The 21067-nt window shown below is 33.6% G+C and overlaps 1 protein-coding gene across 3 annotated transcripts in view; it reads right to left on the bottom strand.

Annotated features, from left to right (window-relative positions):
* Window positions 1-21067, bottom strand: part of ATRNL1 (attractin like 1) — a 631665-nt gene that overhangs the window by 450765 nt on the left and 159833 nt on the right. For all 3 annotated transcript variants that reach the window (XM_010987217.3, XM_064488470.1, XM_064488471.1), the window contains one exon: window positions 19499-19717. In XM_010987217.3, coding sequence (XP_010985519.3) covers window positions 19499-19717 — 219 coding nt within the window. The remainder of the gene's footprint in view (window positions 1-19498; window positions 19718-21067) is intronic.

Below are 21067 nucleotides of genomic sequence, written 5' to 3'. Positions count from 1 at the left end.
ACTCGAAGTACAGTAAAAATAAAGAGATTGACACATTAAGCAATAAAGGACAAAGACAAGTAGAAAATCTTGAAGGCATCAAGAGAAAATGACTTCTCACTTACAAAAAGCCCAATAAGATTATTAACTGGCCTTTAATCGGGAAAAATGGAGGGCAGTAGGCAGTGGTTCATATATTCAAAGTTCTCAAAGAAAAACTGTTAACCAAAAACTTTCTACCCAACAAAGCTGCTTTTCAAAAACTAAAGTGAAACAAAGACATTAACAGGTAAACAAAATTGAAAGAATTCATTGCCAGCAGACACACCTTACAAGAACTACTAAAGGAAGCTCTTCAAGGGGAAAGCGCATGACCCCAGACAGTAATTCAAATCCATAAAATAAAAAAAAAAACCACGTAACAATAATTATGTCATTATAAAACACAGTAAACAATATGTATATATATTTTGATTCTTTTCTTGTTTTATCTCATTTTTTTGCTCCTTTGTATCATTCATTCTCAGTTGTATTCTTTTTTTCCATTTTTTACCTCACTTTATTGAAATATAGTTGATTTACAATATTATATTAGTTTCAGGTGTACAACATAGTGATTCAATAGTTTTATAGATTACACTTCATTTAAAGTTATAAAATATTAGCTATATTCCCTGTGCTGTACAATAGATCCTTATACCTTATTTATTCTGTACATAGTAGGTTATACCTCTTAATCCTCTACCTCTTCCTTCCTCCTCCCCCATTCCCTCTCTCCCCTGGTAACCACTAGTTTGTTCTCTGTACCTGGAAGTCTGTTTCTGTTTCATTATATTCATTTGTTTCATTTTTTAGATTCCACACATAAGTAATAACATAGTATTTGTCTTTTAAGCATAATACTTTACAGGTCCACCAATGTTGTTGCAAATGGGAAGATTTCATTCTTTTTTATAGTTAAGTAATGTTTCACTGTACATATATACAACTCCTTCTTTATCCATTCATCTGCTGATGGACACTTAGGTTGCTTCATATCTTGGCTATTATAAATAATGCTGCTATGAACTTTAGGGTGCACGATCTTTTTGAATTAGTGGTTTTCTTTGGTTATATACCCAGGAGTGGAATTGATGGGTCATATGGTAGCTCTATTTTTAGTTTTTTGAGGAACCTCCATACTGTTTCCATAGTGGCTGCACCAAGTTACGTTCCCAACAACAGTGTGCTAACGTTCCTTTTCTCAATGTCCTTGCCAGTATTTGTTCATTGTGGTTTTTATTTGCATTTCTGATGATCAAGCATCTTTTCATGTGCCTGTTGGCCATCTGTATGTCTTCTTTGGAAAAAATGTCTATTCAGGTCTTGTGTCCATTTTTAATCATTTTTATTTATTTATTTATTTTGGATATTCAGTTGTATGAGTTCTTTATATATTTTCGGTATTAACCCCTTAATGTTCATATCACTTGCAAATACTTTCTTTCATTCAGTAAGTTGTCTTTTTTTCTGTTAATGGTTCTCTTTGCTGTGCATAAGCTTTTAAGTTTAATTAGGTCCCATTTGTTTATGTTTGCTTTTGTTTTCTTTCCCTTAGCACACAGAGCCTTAATAATATTGCTATAATTTGTGTCAAAGAGTGTTCTGCCCATGTTTTCTTCTAGGACTTTTACATTTTCCAGTCTTATATTTAGGTCTTTTTTTTTAACTGATATACTTGATTTACAATGTTGAATTAATTTCAAATGTACAGCAAAGAAATTCAGTTTATATATATACACACATACATATATACATACATAAATACCAATGTAATATATATAACAATATCACAAAAAGGGAAGAAAAAGAATAGACCAATATGAGTAACATTATTTCATCTCACTGGAATTAAATTAGTATAAATCTGAAGCATATTTTAATAACTTAAGATGTATATGGTAAACCCTGAGTAACCACTAAGAAAATAACTCAAAAAATATAATTAAAAAATCATTAAAAATTAAAGTGCTACATTAGAAAATGTTCACTTACTGCAAAAAAAAATGAATAAATGAAGAGTGGAATAACAAAAAAATCACGGGATATATAGGGAAAAAAGCAAAATGACACATAAAAACCCAATTACATCAAAAATAACATTAAGTGTGAATGGATCAAACAATTCAATTAAAAGGCAGAGGAGACAGATTAGATAAAAGACTAAGACCTAACTATGTATCCTCTATAGGAGACACACCTAAAGATACAAATAAATTGGAAATGAATAGATTAAAAAAAGATATAGCATATAAATACAAACATAAGAAAGTTGGAGTGGCTATACTAGTATCACATAGACTTTTTAAATGTTACTAGAGAGGGACATTTTATAATGAAAAAAAATGAAAATCCATCAGGAAGATATGAAAATTATAAACATACCTGTACCTAACAACAGAGCCTCAAAATACATGAAACAAACACTGACAGAAATTTTAAAAAGAAATGCAGAATTCAACAATAATAGTTGGAGACTTCAATACTTCATTTTCAGTAATGAATAGAACAACTAGACAGACAATCAGCAAGGGAATAGAAGATATGGACAACTCTATAAACCAACTGGACCAAACAGACATAAACAGAAGAATCTACGTAACAGTAGCAGAATATACATTCTTCTCAAGTGCACAAAAAAAATTCTTTAGGAAAGGCTATATACTAGGTCATAAAAGAAACCTCAATAAATTTAAAAGGACTGAAGTCATTAAAAGCATGTTCTCTAACCACACTGAATAAAATTAGAAGTCAATAACAGAAAAATTGGGGAAAATAACAAACTGTGGAAATTAAGCAACACATTCCAACACAAACCAAGGAGTCAAAGAACAAATCATAGGAAAATAATAAATTACATTCATGGAAACTAAAATGAAACATAACATAACAAAATTTACAGGATGCAACAAAAAAATACTAAGAGAAACTTACAGCTGTAAAGCCAACATTGAAAAAGAAAAATATATCTCATATCATCCTAACTTTGAACCTTAGCAAACTAAAAAATAAACATAAAATTGAACTCAAAGCAGGAAGAAGAAAGGAAATTTAAAAATTAGAGTGAAAATAAATAAAATATAGAGTAGGAAAACAATAAAGTCTGTAAAGCCAACTACAAATTGTTCTTTGTAATACATGTTCAACAAAATCAAGAAACCATTAGCTAGACTGATAAAGAAATATGAGAGAAGGCACAAATCATTAAAATCAAGAATGAAACATGAAACATACTACTGACAAAGATAGGAAAAAAGATTATAAGGAAATACTATAATATAGTATTATATTACAGTATAATATATAATTATATAATATATATAATATATATATATAATGGGGGAACAATGGTATGCCAATAAATTAGATAGCCTAGATGAAAGGGATAGATTCTTAGAAAGACACTAACAAAATGTACTCAAGGAAAAATAGAAACTATGAATAGGCTATAATAAGGAGACTGAGTTAGTAAACAACGAAGTGCCAGAAAAGTATAGCCCAAGATCAGATGGCTTAACTCATGAATTCTACCAGATGGCTAAAGGAGAATTAATAACAATTATTCACAAACATTTTCAAAACAGAGAAGCAAAGGGAAGACTTCCCAACTCATTCTATGAGGCCAGTATTAACCTAATACAAAAATAAGACAAATTATCACAAGAAAAGTTGACAAATCAGTATTTCTTATGATTATAGGTGCAAAAATCCTCCACAAAATACTAGCAAATAGAATTCACTAGACTATAAACAGGATTATACACCATGACAAAGTAGAATTTACCCCACGAATACAAGATTGTTTAAACATATGAAAATCAATCAAGTAACACACCATACTAATAGAGAAATAAAGGGGGAGCATCACATGATCATCTCAATAGATGGAAACTACTCAACGTACTAGAGATAGCAGAGAATTGCCTTCACCTGATAAAGAGCATGTATGAAAAATCCATAGCTAATATCATATTTAACAGTGAAAGACTGAACATTATCCCTTTAAGATCAGGAATAAGGCACAAATGTCCTCACTTGTCTATTCAACATTTCACTGAAGGTTCTGGACAAAGCAATTAGGCAAAAAAAAGAAATCCAGATTTAAAAAGAAGTAAACAACTCTATTTGCAGATGACATATTCTTACAGATAGAAAACTAAAGAATCCACAAAAAAATTATCTAAGCTAATAAATGTGTTCAGAAATGTTATAGGATAAAAGATCACTTGTAGATAAATCAGTTTTATTGTATTTTATACACTTACAATTAACCATTTGAAAATGAAATTAAGAAAACAACAACAATAGTATCAGAAAGGATAAAATACTTAGGAATACATTTAACCAAAGAAAGGCTTGTACATGGAGAACTATGAAACATTGTTGAAAGAAATTAATGAAAAGACATCCTATATTCATGGATTGGAAGACTTAATATTAAGCAACCTATCACAATTGATCTACAAATTCAATACAATATCAAATTCCAACAGGAAAAGATAAACAGTTTCTAAAATTCATATGGAGATACAGAGGACACAAATTAGGCAAAACAATCTTGACAAAGAAGAACAAAGTTAGAATAGTGACACTTCTCAATTCCAAAACCTACTCCAAAATTACAGTAATGAAACCAGTGTGCTATTGTCATAAGGACAGACATACAGACCAATGGAAACAGAACTAGGTTCAGAAATAATATCACACATCTACAGTCAAGTGATATTCAACAAGGGTGCCATAAACTTTAAATGGGGAAATAAGAATATTAGAAGAAAATATAGCTGTAAACCTTCATGACTTTGGATTAGACAACAGTTTCTTAACATAACACCAAAAGCTTAAGCAACTTACAGAAAAAAATGGATCTACTGGACCTCATCAAAATAAAAAAAAATCTGTGCCTCAAAGGACACCATCAAGAAAGTGAAGAGACAACCCACAGAACAGGAGAAAATACTTGAGAATCGTATCTCTGACAAGGGTCTATCACTCAGAACACATAAATAACTTTAACAATTCTACAATTTTTAAAAATAACCCTCAGCTTAAAAAGGAGCAAAGAATTTCAGTAGATATTTTCCATAGATGGTATATGAGTAGCTAATAAGCACATGAAAAAAACATCACTAGTCATAAGGGAAACACAAAACAAAACCACAATGAGCTACCACTTCCCACCAACCAGAAAGGTAATAATGAAAATGACTGACATTAACCAGTGTTGGTGAGGTCAGTAATTAGATCCCTCATACACTGCTAGTGGTAACGTAAAATGGTGCAGTAGCTCTAGAAAAAAGTCTGGCAATTCCTCAAAAAGGTTAAGTATAGATTTATCATTTAACTAAAAATTCAACTTCTAGAACTTAAAACATATTCACGCAAAAACTTACATACAACTGTTCACAGGAGCATTATTCATAACAGCAAAAGAGTAGAAATAAGCTGAAGTTCCATCAACTGATGAGGTATGAGTATGTGCAATTTAATATTAATCAGCCATAAAAAGAAGTAAAGAATTGATACATGCTATAACATGGATGAATCTTAAAAATGTATGCTAAGCAAAAGAAGTCAGACACTAAAGGTCACATATTACATAGCTGCATTTAAATGAAATGTCCAGTATAGACAAATACACAAAGAAAGAAAGTAGATTGATGGTTTTCAGGTGCTGGAGGGAAGGATGACCCTAGGTAGTGGCTGTTAAAGGACATGGAGTTTTGTTTTGAGGTAATTAAAGTGTTCTGGAATTACATGATGGTGATAGCTTTTTGCACACCTACTGATTATATTAAAAACCATTGAATTATACACTTTAAAATGAAGGGCTTTATGACATATGAGTTATATGTCAATAAAAACAAACAAACAAAATAGTTAGAACTAACTAGATGAGCTGAAAAAATAATTTACACAAATTCTTGCCATCCCTGTATGTACAACATTCATAACACAAGTTTATCCTTACTCTCATCCAAAAAGTAGGATTTTTTTCCACCTTTCTGAATATGGATTAGCATCAAGACTTTTTCAGAACAGTAGAATGCAGAAGTAATGGAATGGAAATTTCGAGCTTACGCTTCAAGAGGCATATGCATTCTGCTCTCTCCTTCTTGGAATCTATTCTAAATATGCCATGTATAGCAGCCCAGTCTACACTTGAGGGGGGATGGTGGGTCAAATGCAGCAGAGAACAACCATTTGCAACTGAGGCTTCTTAGACCAACCAGACAGCTCAAACCACCAGACATGTGAGTAAAGGATTCTGAGATCATCCAAAAGCAGTCAAGCTGCCAGGTCACTGTAGCCACAAGAGGGAAACCAGGAGAGACCGGCAAAAGAACGGCCCAGCAGAATTCAGCAAAGTGAATGATGCAGAATCATGAGTAACACTGTCTGAATACAGTGAGCTTGGGGTACTATGTTAAATAATAATAAATAATTACAACAGAGGTTTAAGAGGAAACTGGGAACATCTAAAGAAAGAATTAGTGAATCAAAATATAGATCAAAGAGATGCAAGGATATAAACTACAGACAAGACAGTAAGAAAAGGTAGGAACATAGTGAAAAAGCCTAGCATAAGTGAAGCAAACTCTTAGAAATAGAGAAGAAGAGAGCAACACAATGAGACAGATGCAATATTTGAAGAGATAATGGCAGAAAACTGAACAAACATGATGAAAAACATCTTTAGAGTAAAAAAGGCCATAGAATTCATCATCACAGTTCAAAAAAAGGAAAATGATATTCAGGTCCAAACTAAAATTACTGACATCCAAAAAGTAAGAAAAAAATATATTTAAAAACATCAGAGGGAGGAAAAAGACATATTGCTTTCAAAAGTGAAACAATAAAACTGACAGAGGAATTCTTACAAGAAAGTGTAAGCCAGCAGAAAAGGAAATTAAATCTTCAAATTACTGAAAAAATGTATCTGTCAACTTAGAATGCCATTACCAGTAAACATATCCTTCAAATATGAAGACATACACATACGCAATAAATTTTTTTCAGATATGTGAAAGATAATTTACAGCCACAATTGAGCAACACAGTATTCAAAAACATTAAGTTTATCAAGCTAAAGAAATATAGCAAAAGGAAATTCAGATCAATAGGAAAAAATGAAGATCACAGAAAATGAACAGTACATGGGTAAATAAAAAGATTTTTTACCATAATTTCTTTATAAGAAAATTGTCTTCTTAAAGCAAAAAACAATGTGTGGTTACTAACATATATAGAAGTAAAATATATGGCAATAATTACACAAAGGACAAGAAAAGAGCAAATGGAATTACACTTTGGTAATATTCTTACCTTATACATGAAGTAGTATAATATTGATTCAAGGTAGACTGTGATAAGATAAAGATGACTATTACAACCACTACAGCAGTCACTAAAAAAAACACAAAAGAGGTATAGCTAAAAATCCAATAAAAGTAATTAAAATGGACTTTAAAACACTCAATTAATCTCAAAAAAAGGCAAAAGGAGGAACAAACAACAGAGAAAAAAATAAAGAAAATTTTAAAAACCAATACTGTGATGGTAGGACTAACTCAATAATACCAAAATATTGAATCTAAATTGACTAAACAGTTTGATAAAAGACAGAAATTATCAGACTAGATTTAAACAATAAAAGCAAGACTTTTACGCTGCTTACAAAAGAGTCACGGTAAATAAAAACACACAGAAGACACTCCTGCCCATGAAGTTTTAACCACTGTGAGAATTGACCTCTAGTGTAAACAACAAGAAAAATCAACAAAATATATAAAACAACTCCTTTCAAATATAATAGGCAGCTCAGGAATGGCATCCCTAAAAAAGAAAACAAAATATGACTGTCCTGACTTGCTACCTGGAGGCAGATTTGAGGATGCAGCCCAGGGAGGAAGCCCAAAGACTAGAGATCTCATTTAGTTGAGGAAACAAAGATCAAATTTCAAGGAGGCCAAGGTGGCTAGACTTTGTGGGGCAAAATACTAGACAAGAGAGCTGCACACAGCAATTTACCAAGGGGTCCCATTGAATCTTTTGTTGAATAATGAACGAAACAGTGTGAAACTCCATGAAGCTGGAGGAAGAACCACCAGAAAACAGTAAGTGAAACCATGCCAGGAACTCACACAGGCCTGGGAAGAACCTGAATTCCCACTAGTCAGAGTGGAGACCTCTTAATACAAAGAGCACGGTGAGGAGACCACGGAAGGCACTGTCATCGTAGTGCAAACAAACTGGCACTGAACTTTCGGCTGCTATGTACAGACCGTAACAAACCTTAAAAACAATTTTTGAAGTAACATAGCTGCACGCCAGAATAAAGTCCAACACACTAAAAGAAACAGAACAAAACTGAGCAAGCTACAAAAAAATCACAAAGTCCAGGATACCATCAAAAATCACCAAATTGAAAAATTTGATCTATAATCAGTAAAATATATATATACAACAGAATACAGAGAATTTACTTAAAACGGATTAAAGACCTAAAAAGAAAGATCTAAAACTATTAAAGCCTAAAGAGAAAATATAGGTGAAAATCTTTACAATCTTTTATTATACATGATTTCACAGGCTTGACGCCAACAGCATAAGAAATAATAGAAAAAACAGGTATCATCAAAGTTTAAAACTTTTGTGCTTCAAAGGACACTATCAAGAAAGTGAAAAGACAGCCCAGACAAGGAGAAAATATTTGCAAATCAATCTTTGATAAGGGACTTCTATTCAGAATATATAAAGAACCCTTACAATGATAAAAAGACAAATACCCTACTTAGACAATGGGCAAGAATCTGAGAGGAGTTCTCAAAACAAGAAATACTAATAGCTAATAAATAAACACATGAAAACATGCTCTATGTCATTAGCCACCAGATAATTGCAAATCAAAACCACAATGAGATACCACTTCACGCTCTCAAGGATGACTATAATCAAAATGATGTGAAATAAGCAGTGTTGGCAAAAATGTAGAGTAATTGTAACCCTCATGCACTGACGGTGGAAATGTAAAATGATGTAACAGCTTTGAAACAGTCAGGCAGTTCCCCAAAAGGTTAAACATAGTTTTCATCTGACCCAGATATTCCATTCCCAAAGTAATGAAAATATGTCCAGCCACATAAACTTGCACTGGAATATTCATAGAAGCATTACTTGAAAAGCCAAAAATTGGAAATACCCAAAAGTTTTTCAAGTGACAAATGAATAAACAGAATGTGGTATATTCATTCAATGGAACATTATTTGGTAATAAAAAGAACTGAAGTACTGCTCCATGCCACAACATAGATAAACCTTGAAAACATTTTGCAATGTGAAAGAAGCCAGTCAAAAAAAAAAAAAAAAGCAATTATATGACTCAATTTATATAAAATGTTCAGAATAGGTAAATCCATAAAGATATCAAGATTAGTAGTTGCCTGGGGCTGACAAGGGTAGTTGAGGGCTTAACAAGCCGTGATTGCTAATAAGTCCAAGGTTTCTTTGAGGGATGATAAAAATGTTGTTAAATTGATTATAGTGTTGGTTGCATAACTGTGACTATACTAAAAACCACTGAGTTACACACTTCACATGGGTAAACTGTATGGTGTGATGGTTAGCCTTACGTGTGGGTAAAGCTAGGCCATGGCACTCGGTTATTTAATCAAACACAAACAGCCTCCTCCTGAGTGTGGGAGGGGCCTGCACGGAGGATGGGAGGGTCACTCTGATGATGGGGAATGTTATATGGCACAGCTGACTTTAAGAAAGGGAGATCATCCTGGATGGACTCAATTAGACGACCCCATGAAAGGAAAGCGGTCTCTACTTGGAGAAAGAGATCCGAAGTGTGAGTAATCCCATTTCAGCTGTCAAGACTCTATGTTGCTCATTTTGAGATGGAGGGGGTATGTGGGAGAAATGTGAGTATTCTTTAGGAGCCTAAGTGGCTGACAGCCAACTAGAACACAGTAACTCAGTCCTACAGCTCCAAGGAACTGAACTGCGCCAACAATCTGAATGAGCTTGGAAGCAGATTCTGCTCTACAGCTTCCAAATAAAAACAGCCTTTGGGATCTGGAGCAGAGAAGGCAGCCAGGCCATGCTCCAACATCTGATACACAGAACTGTGAGCTATAAATGGGTATCGTTTAAGCCCCTATCTTTGTGGTAATTGTTAGGGTCCAATAGAAAACTAATACACTATCCAAAATATAGCAGCGAGATAAAAACAAACTAGTTATGGTTCCAGCTACTCAAATCGAAGTAGAAAGTGGTAACCTACAGTGTCTCTGGAACTTAACAAGGCAGTCTTGTCATACTCCACTAAACCTTCAGTTATTCTGAAAGTCTGTTATTGGGTGAAAATGTTTAGGAATGTTATGTTCTCTCAATGATTTCACCCATTTATCGTTATAAAATTACCCTCTTTATTCCAGGTAATACTTTTTAACTCTGAAATCTATTTGTCTGATATTAATTTAGCCAATTCAGCTTTCTCTTGATTTGTGTTAGCATAATAGATTTGTTCCAAATCTTCTACTTTCAAAATATGTATCTTTTAATATTTCTAATGGGTTTCTTATAGACAGGTCTTGCTATTTTAGCTAATATGAAAACCTCAGCCTTTAATTGGGATGATTAGATCATTTACATTTAGCACGATCATTGAAAATGACTGAGCTTAAATCTATCATTTTGCCATTAGTTAACTATTTGAACCATCTGTTCTGTATTCCTCGTTTTCTCTTTCCCTGCCTTCTAGATAACTTTGCATCATTTTAGTAGTTGTTTCAGAGTTTATAATATACATCTATAAATTCTCACAGTCTAGCTTCAAGTGATATATCATTTAACATACTGTATAAGAATTTTACAACAGTATACTTCCACTTTTCTTCAATTGGCCTTTGAGTTATTATTGTCATATAGTTTACAGCTACATAAGTATTAAACCCCATAATACACTGTAGTAATTTTTGCCTTAAACAGTTGATTGCCTTTTTATATATGGAAATATTAAAGAAAAAAGTCTTCACCCATATCGCTACCATTTTCTTCTCGATTCCTTTGTGTAGATCAGACTTATATCTGGAAGTTTTCCATGTGCTTAAAGGACTTTAGATTTAACATTTCTTATATGGCAGGTCCTGCAGTAATGAATTCTTATAGTTTTTGTAAGTCTGAAAGAGTATTTTACCCTTGTTTTTGAAAGGTATTAACACTAAGACTTTCTAACTTCTTTTTTTTCTTTTGCTATTTTAAAGATATTGTTCCACTGTTTTCTGACTTTCATGTTTTTCTGTTGAGAAATCTGATATCAGACTTATCTTTGTTCCTCTGAACATATTGAGTCTATTTTCTCTGGGTGCTTTTATCTTTTTATCTGGTTTCAAGCAATTTGATTATTTATGTGCATTGATGTAGATTTTCTCATTTTTCTTGTGTTCAAGATTCAATGACATTCCTGCCTCTGTGGATTTACAGTGTTATCAAGTTTGCAAAAACACTGGCCATTATTTCTTCCAATTTTTCTAAGCCCTTTCTCTCTCCCCTCATTCAGAGTATCCAGTTACAAAAATACTAGGCCACATGCCCCATAGTTCATTGATGCTCTGTTCATTATTGTTTCAGTTATTTTTCTGTCCTTTTTTTGGGTACTTCCTCTTGCCTGTCTGTGAATATACCAATCTGTACTTTTACAACGTCTAATCTGATATTAATCCCATTTAATTCACTTTTTATCTCAGAATATTTTTCATCTCTATAAATTCTACTTGGGTCTTTTTGTGTTTTCTGTGACTCTAATATGCTCAATAGTTTTTAGTTTTTTAATATATGGAATATATATATAATAGTTGTTTCAATGTCCTTGTCTACCTTTAACATCTACTTCATTTCTAGGTTGGGTTCTATTGATTTTTCTTTCTCATCTTGGGTCATATGTTCCTGCTCCTTCACATATATGCTCATTATGGATTGGACGTCAGGCATTACAAATTTTAATGATTACATTTGGGTGCTTTTGGATTCCTATATATATTCTTTATCTTTGTTCTGGAATTTAGCTATGTTAATTGAAAACAGTCTGATCCTTCTGACCATATTACACAGGATCACTGCAACATTTAGTCTAGCTCTAATTTTGCCACATAAGTGAAGCAAAATCCTTCTGAGTACTCGACCTGATGCCCAGTGAATAATGAGGTTTTCTACCCTTGCTGTTTAGAGCAGGTAATTCCCAGTCCTGTGTGTTACTTGGCGACTGTCCCATTTACTCCTTTTGGGTAGTTCTTTCTACAGACTCAAGTAGTTTTCTTCAATGATGTACTTATTTTTTAGCTGAATACTCAGGGGGTACCCCTGTGCAGTTCTCCAGAGTTCTCTCTTCTTTGGAACTTTTCCCATGAAATCTAGCTGCTTTGGCCTTCCCCAGGCTCCCAGGTCCATCTCCTTAAGTCAGGATAACCACCAAACTCTGTGTTCACTAACTGTACTATCTCATGCAGACTACCTTCAGGCATTAACCTAGAATAGTGTTATGTCTCATGTGCTTCCTACCCCTGAGGGATCACTGGTCCTTGCTGCCTGATATCCAGGGTCTTGAGAACTGCTCTTCATCTCTTTTGTCGCATTTCTTACTTGCTTCGGGTGGAGGCACTTAAATCGAGTCACTGTTAAACCAACCAACCTTCCCAGTTTGCCCAGGACTGTCCTGGTTTTAGTACAGAAGTCCCACATCCTAGGAAACCCCTCAGGAAACCCCACACAAGGACAGGTGGTCATCCTAACTCACTGTTACTGCATTTAGCATGACGATAAATTTTCTTTTTCTTTTTATTTTATTAAGAATATATCTAAAACATAACTTACCATTTTTAAAGCAAAAGTAATAGAAGTGTACTGTGGAGTTTAAAACATAATTAAAAGCAATAAGGCTCTTAAACTATACATGAAGTATAATGTCATTTATAGGTAGATTGTGACAAGTGAAAGATAACTGTAAAACACAGAGTAAGCACAAAAAGAAGGTAATATAGTCAATAAGCTAATAAATAAAATAAAATGAACCACAGAATATGTTCAGTTAATTTAAAGGAAGGCAGAAAAAGAAGTAAACAGAACAGAGAACAGATGACAAAAATAGAAAAAGAATAACCAGATTGGTGGGGGGTAGTTATAGCTCAAATGGTAGAGCACATGCTTAAGCTTGCACAGGGTCCTGGCTTCAATTTCCAGTACCTCTTTTTAAAAAAAACTAATAATAAATAAATAAATAAATAGACCTAATGATGCCCCCAGAATAAAATAAAATAAAATGTAAAAAAACAATAATCAGATATAAATGTAAGTAAGCCAAACCATATTGATAAATGCATTTAATTTAAAAGGCCCAAACACTCTAATTTAATGGCAGACACTATCAAATTGGATTAAACAGAAAGACCCAATAATGTGCTGATGATAAGAAACACACTTTAAATACAATACAGGTAGCTTAAAGTAAAAACATGGAAAAAGATATCATAAAAACACTAATCCAAAGCAGTTCTTAAATGAATATTTATAACACTAACTGCTAATATTAGAAAAAAATTATCCACTCAGTTACCTAAGTTTTCATTTTATGTAACTAGAAGAACAAATTAATAGTTATTTACAGGATCAAAAAAAAAAAAAAAGGGCAAACCTCTAGCCAGTCTGATCAAGAGAGAAAACACAAATTATCAATATTTAAAACTAAAGAGAGGCAATCACTAAAGATCCTGCAGAGAGTAAAAGGATAATACTAAATATTATGAACCTTTCTGTCAATAACATCCTAGGTGAAACAGACAAATTCCTTGAAAGACACAAACTACCAAACTAACTCAAGAAAACTAGTGAAACTGAATAGCCTTATATCTACTAAAAACACTGAATTTGTAGTTAAAAATTCTGCTCCCAAAGAAAATTCTAGGCCCAGAGGACTTCATAGGTAAACTCCACCAAACATTTATGAAAGAAACAATATATAAACTCTTTCAGGGAAAAGAAGACGAGAAAGTATTTTCAACTCGAGATTTATACCAAACCATACATTAAGAAAACTACAGACCGATATTCTCAACAACTGGAAATGCAAAAATTCTTAACAAAATCTAAACAGACTGAATTCAGCAACACAGTAACAGGATAACACACCGTGAGAAAGTGGAATTTATTCCAGAAATGCAAAATTGGCTCCATATTTTAAATCAATCAAAATAATTAATCATATTAACAACAAATAAATTATATGATCATCTCAATAGATGCATGCCTTTGGAAAAATTACACATCTGTTCATGATTTCTAAAAAAAACTCAACTAACTAGGAACAGAAGTGTATTTCCTCAAGCTAATAAGATATGTATGAAAAATCAACAGCCAACATCACGCAAACATTAGAGGCTAAATACTTTCCAACTAAGACTCTCACTACTTCAATTTCATATTGTACTGTAGGTTCCAGTTAGTGCCATAAAGAAAGAACAAAAATAATACTGTATTTATTGATAAGTAATGTGAAGAAAATCCTAAGGAATCTATAAGAAAATTGGGATAACCAAGGTCACGTAGTGCAAGGGCAATATAGTAGAATAAACTACATTTCTATAAAATAGCAAATAATTAGAATATTAAAGTCTTTTAAAATCCACTATAATAGCATGAAGAAACAAGATAAAACTTCTTGGTAACTGAAAACAATGTACGCTAGGTCTATGCGTCCCAGTATATCCTTCAAAAAAGAAAAGACTACAAGAAAAGTAATTAACCAAAAATCACGCCCTCATCATAATCTGACAACAGAAAAAAATAAACTACAACAACAAAACCAAGGAAGTAATGTCATATGCTCCCATCCCCCTGCAAGATTTTGTCGTAAGCAAGTCCTCACCAAGATCAACCAGAAGAGAAAAGAGAGGAGCTAGCAAGCTTAAAGTTGATATAAAACCTCATCCAGAGAAAGTCTATCTTAAGTATGAAAACATTAAACTAGTGTTGTTGTAGATCAGAGGACCACACAGAAGAAGAGAGCTTCCAAGTAGGCACAATATGAAGCAGAAGCCTTGAGTCCAGGTTTGGGGAGGAAAAAAAGCACAAAGTGAAAGAGAGGTGCCTTTTGGCAACTGGGTGGCTAAGGAAGAAAGAAGTAAAACCAAAAAACTAAATTCTTGCCAGAGAAAAAATGTCACAAGTTCAGAGAACACATAAAAACGAACCAAGAAAGTGAAAAGGTGATTTAGCAAGAAACAAAGACGGTCAGAAATGGAGTACTAACATTTAAAACTCTAATCCAAGAAAATTTATAAGAAATAAAATTTCTTTGTGCCCCTTTCCAGTCACTAACCCCTGTCCTTCAAAAGTAACCACTATCCTGATCTTTAATAAAATAAACGGGTTTTGCCTGGTTTTGAACATTACAGTATGTCTTCCTTTGTGTCTGGCTTCTTTGTCTCAACACTGTATTTGTGAGAGTCAACCATATTGTTGCATGTAGTTGTAGTCTAATCATTCTTGTGCTATGTATTCCACTGTATTTAATATCAATTTCTTTATTCATCCAACTGTTGGTGAACATCTGGACGATTTCCAGATTGGAGCTATTAAAATGTGCTGCTGTGAACACTCTACTACATATCTTCCAAGTGAACACACATATACTTTCTACTGGGTCTACTGGTCCCAAACCAGAGGTCAGCAAACATTTTCTATAAAGAAAATGAGCATTCCAAGAAGTTCCAAATACACCTGATAGGAGTTTCAGAAGGAGAAAATAGGAAAAGGGAGAGGAAACAGTTTAAAATATTGCCATACAATGGATATTGACACACACAATTAGTGCCTTCTTGCAGTCTATTTAAGAAGTCACCGCCGACGAGAAGCTGTTTTAGCTTTCACTTTTAGATCCCAATCTATCTGGGATTAATTTTTTGCATAAAATCAGGTAGGATCTAGATACAATTCTTTAGTTATCCAGTTCACCCAGCATCATTCACTGAAAAAGACACTGCACTGGCAGTGTGATCCTTGCCATAAATCTGGGAATCATACATACATAGACCTGCTTCTGTAACCTCTATCCCCTTTCACTGGTTTACTTGTCCATTCTTATCCCAATTCCACACTGTCTTAATTATTATAAGTTTATCATAGGTGTGGATAGTTGGTAGTCATATAGGTTTTTATTTATCTTTTTTTTTTCTCATTTTCTGAATGCTCAATGGAAAACTAATACATCATCCACCATCTGAATATCAGAACTCCAAAGGCCAACTTTAACTAAAAATATCAGTTTCTTGACTAGGGAGTACTCATTCCTCATTCTCATAGATGATCCTTGCCTCATTCCTAAAAATACTATGGGATCCATATTCTTCTCTCCTGAAATGCTGGCCTAAACACAACTTCCCTCACATACTGAGAGACTGGGAAAACATACCACTCTTCTACCTCTCAGATGATAAGCTTTTTCTTATTTTAACCCAAATAATAAAAATGCATATCTAACAAAAAAGTTATTTTATATTTGGACAAGACGGAACTAATTGTGTGTCAATATCCCCATCGTGTGACAATATTTTTAAGTATTTCCTCTCCCTTTTCTTATTTTCTCCTTCTGAAACTTATGAGTTGTATTTGGAACTTCTCATTCTACCCTTACTGTCTTTAACCTCTTTTTCATATTTTGCATCATTTTGTCTCTCTTTTTTCCAATACTTTGGATTAGTTCTTCATACTTATTTTCCAGTTTGTTAATGATCTCTTCCACTATGTTTAATCTGCTATTTAATGGATCCAATGGATTTCTAATTTCAGTAACTATATTTTTCATTTTGAGAAGGTTCTTTTGACTGTTTTTCTAAACTACCATGTCTTTTAAAAACAACTTTTATTTTCAAGTAATTTTAGGGTTATAGAAGAATTGCAAAAATAATACAGAGCATTCCTGGGTACACTTCACCCAGATGTCAGTGTCTTATATAATCATGGTATATTCATCAAAATTTAAAAACTAACATTGGTACAATACTATTAACTAAACTACAGATTTCATTTGGACTTCACGAGTTTTGCCACAAAGGTAATTTTTCTGTCATTTTTCCACTGTCTAACCCAGAATAGCATACTACAGGGAGCTGTCAGGGCTCCTTAGCTTCTTACCATCAGTGAGATTATCTCAGTCTTCCCTCTTTCTCAAGACTTTGACTGTTTTGAAGCGTATTGGTCAAGGATTTTGTAAAATGTCCTTCAATTTGTGTCTGTCTGATGTTTTCTAATGGATAACCTGGGTTGTAGATTTGGGGGAAGAACACCACAGAAGTGCCCTTCTTACCACATCACGTCAGGGGGTACATGACAGCAACATGACTTACTACTCCTGGGGTTGTTAACACTCATCACTTCTTTAAGGTGATGTCGACTTACTTTCTCTGTTGTAAAGTTACAATTTTTTCCCTTCCATACTCTTCATTAGAAGGGGTAAGCATGTCCAACTGACACTCAAGCAGAGAGAAATTCAGCTCCACCTCCTAGAGGGAGGAATGCCAATGTATTTGTGGACACGGTTAAAACCACCACAGTAATTAATACTAAATATTTTTGAGAAGGATACTTGGAAGCTACGCAAATATCCTCTTTCTCCTTAAAGTTTCACCCACTAATTTGAATGTTCTTAAGCAGATTATTCTTACAGCAGCTATTACTGTGGGGTTCTAATAGTGATTTGTTTTATTTCTCTCATTCATTCTACATTTATTATTTGGAATATTTATCTTTTCTCACCTGTTTATTATTTATCCAATCATTCAAATCTATATAGAATCATGGATATGTATTTTGCTCTTTGAGTTACACTCCATACAATTATTGTTTTACCCAGATTTGATCAATTAAGAACTCTTTTAGGTTAGCTTTATGTCCCTCTGACATGCTCCCATCCTCTCCTTTTTTTTTTTTAGCACCTTCTTACATTCTGTCACTAAACAATACTTCAGGCTCATCTTGTACTCTCCCTGCCCCAGCTGTAGAATCAGCTATTTCTCCAGAGAGCCATGGTTTCTTTCACCTCAAAATGGTATTCAGAAACCAAGATGTGGGCGTTGGATGTGCTCATTGTTATTGGGGCATCAGAGCTTCTAGGTCCTCTCGAAGAACAGAGCTAGAAAATATATGTATATATACAAGTAAGTGTATATATACAAATATACTATGTATACACACATCTATATAAATATATATATATATATATATATAAATAAACTTGAATTCATGCTTATACTCTAAACCAATGCCACAGGGTTCTTTGTAATCTTCACTCTTTGCTTATTTTTAACTTCTTTTTCTCACAGTGGGAAACCTGGTCCACATTAAACACAACTTATGTATCTGTCCAAGTCTAGTAAACATATAAAATATTATAAGAATTGTTATTCTGTACTATGTGATAAACTAACTTACCAAACAGAATATAATGTTTATGTAGCTTTTTTCCCTTTAGTCTTACAGTATCCAATCAAAACACTGTTTCCAAAGTTACTTAGGTCAGTTCCTTTTCTTATGATGAGGTTATGGCATTTGAAATACACTTAAATTTATTTGTCACAGTTTGCATTTCAGCCTGGGTTCCCCTGATATCCTGGTTGACTTTTTTCCTTTATAATTTGCATTCAGGAAAGTTCATTCTTTGTGGTACACAATATGGGTCTAACAAATGCAGAGTCATGTATCAACTACCACAGTATCCCCCTTCCTTGCTTTATTTAATTGCCCTCATCACCATCTAACTTCATACATGTATGTATGTGTGTAATTAATTTTATTAATTTCAATTAGAATACAGGATCAATTAACGCAGTGATTTTAGCCTAATTTTTAATTGTCTCTAGCACTTAAAACAATCTTCAGCACATAGTAGGAACTCAATAAATTAATTTTTCAAGAAGGTTGATTTCATTCCACGTAAGAACAAGCTTCCTATTTTTAAAATCCTCAAATCTTTACTGACCTTCCAAGTTGAAGGACGGCAAATACCAAAGGTCAGCTGACTCTATCCTGGATATTACACAGAACATTCCTATACATAACATGAAGCTTAACTGGATCCCCTAAGTTGCCTTTGAATTCTAAGATATTATAATATTATAAACAATAAAAGACTATACTACAGTATAGAAAATTGGTATGAAGCCAATATTTTGTTCCTTAGAGCAGTTCATGTGAAACCAAATCTAATAATTATATGTCATGCATCTGGTTAGCCTATTTAACAATTCCAAACATAATACCATGTAAACAACAAAGATGGATATTGGAAAGAGGTTTTTAAATCTTTTATATTTGAGACTCATCTTCATTATTATTTTTTCTAAACCTTTATTATAAGAAAGGAAAAATAATTCTTGGTGTCCTTCAGCAGAAACTAAAATTGCTTTCATCACATTTGTATTACCTGGACACTGGATAAAGGACCACTCATAGTTCTTCTCTTTAGGACAAAGACTGGTGTCAAGAACCATCTCGTTATCATGCATTCCAATGAGCTTCATTGGTCCCCGTGAAGATCCTTCAACACAGTGTCCTCTTCCTGTATTACTAGGATCGTTGCACCAGCCACACCCAGGCTGTTCCAAACATTGTCCACAGGTTCTCAATCCAGAACAATTTTGAGCTGCATGGCAGGAACATTAACAAACATGTTATATGACTTTATATTCAAACAGAATTAGAAGTTAATGGAAAAATAAATATGATCTGAAAAAAGACAGTAAAAGGTCATCTGTAGTTAATGTAATTATTTTTTATAATAATAAAAGATAGCAGTTATTTCAAAAGCTAATAAAACACACATTATGGACAAAAAGGAGATGAAGGGACTGGCTTGAGGGTGAAAAAAGGTGTGGAACCATGACATGGAGAAAAACGAAGTCAACACTAAAAGACTCCTGAGAACTTTACCAGTATTAGGACCTCTGAAGAGCTGATCCAGGGGCCTGCAGACCGCATTTACCACAGTCTGCGATGTAGAGCAGCGTTAGCTGCTCTTGTTGTGCCTGGTGAGGGCCTGCAAAGAAAAGCTCTGCATCCGCCTGTGAAGGTCCAGTGTAAATGATGCCGACCCGCTCCCTGAGGTAGCAGAACCCCATTCGGACTGCCTCTCGTGGACAATGCTCTTCCCAAGGGTCCAAAATACTAACATTTGGCTATCACGTGATGAGTAAAATCAGACTCACTCTAAGAGCCAAGCTGAATGGGGATCTGGAAACTGGATATTCTGCCTCAGCCGGGCAACCAGCAGGACCAACTCTCTCTCTGACTTTCAGGGCTGTGGAATATCACCTTAAGACTCACTCAGGGAAGCACAATCTTTTTTGTTTAACTTATGTATAGCTTATGAGCCTCAACAAAGCTTATGAACACTGTGATGGCTTTTCCAAGGACGAACGTATTACAGTCTGCCATCATATTCACAATAGTTACTATGTGATGTTTCAGATTTTTAATCCACAATCATAGTACCCTATATTGGGCTGAGACTTACTTTAATTATTTTTACTGATGTTTTGCTAGAAAAGGAACACTTTGTCTTAGGAATTTTTTATCCATAGGAGATAGTCCATAGGTACAAAGTACCATGAATGATGTCTTTTAGTCGCATGCTAGAAAAACCTCAGAGGTAAAAAAAGAAAAGGTAGATTTATGGTAGACTCAATTTCATTGTTGTGGCCGTAATAACTTAATTGCCACTCAGTGTTTTGATATTACTGGAATCAAAAGTGCTCCTCAGATTGCTGCAAATAAGAATGGTGCAAGCTTCTCAGTGAACAGCAGGAACTCAAAATAACAGACTGTGCAGGGAGAACAGAATTATTGGATTAAAAAATTTTTCAATTACAATATGATTTGTACTTATGAGTTTTTTGAGTGCTGAACATTTCAGAGATTGAATGTAAGAAAGTGAAGAATGAGTACCATATCCTATATTTCCTTAATAATAAATTTAAAAGGAAGAACATTCTTT

Source organism: Camelus dromedarius, chromosome 8 (genome assembly GCF_036321535.1).
Source record: "Camelus dromedarius isolate mCamDro1 chromosome 8, mCamDro1.pat, whole genome shotgun sequence".
NCBI classification, from domain to species: Eukaryota; Metazoa; Chordata; class Mammalia; order Artiodactyla; family Camelidae; genus Camelus; species Camelus dromedarius.
This window is presented reverse-complemented; position numbering and strand designations above follow the sequence as displayed.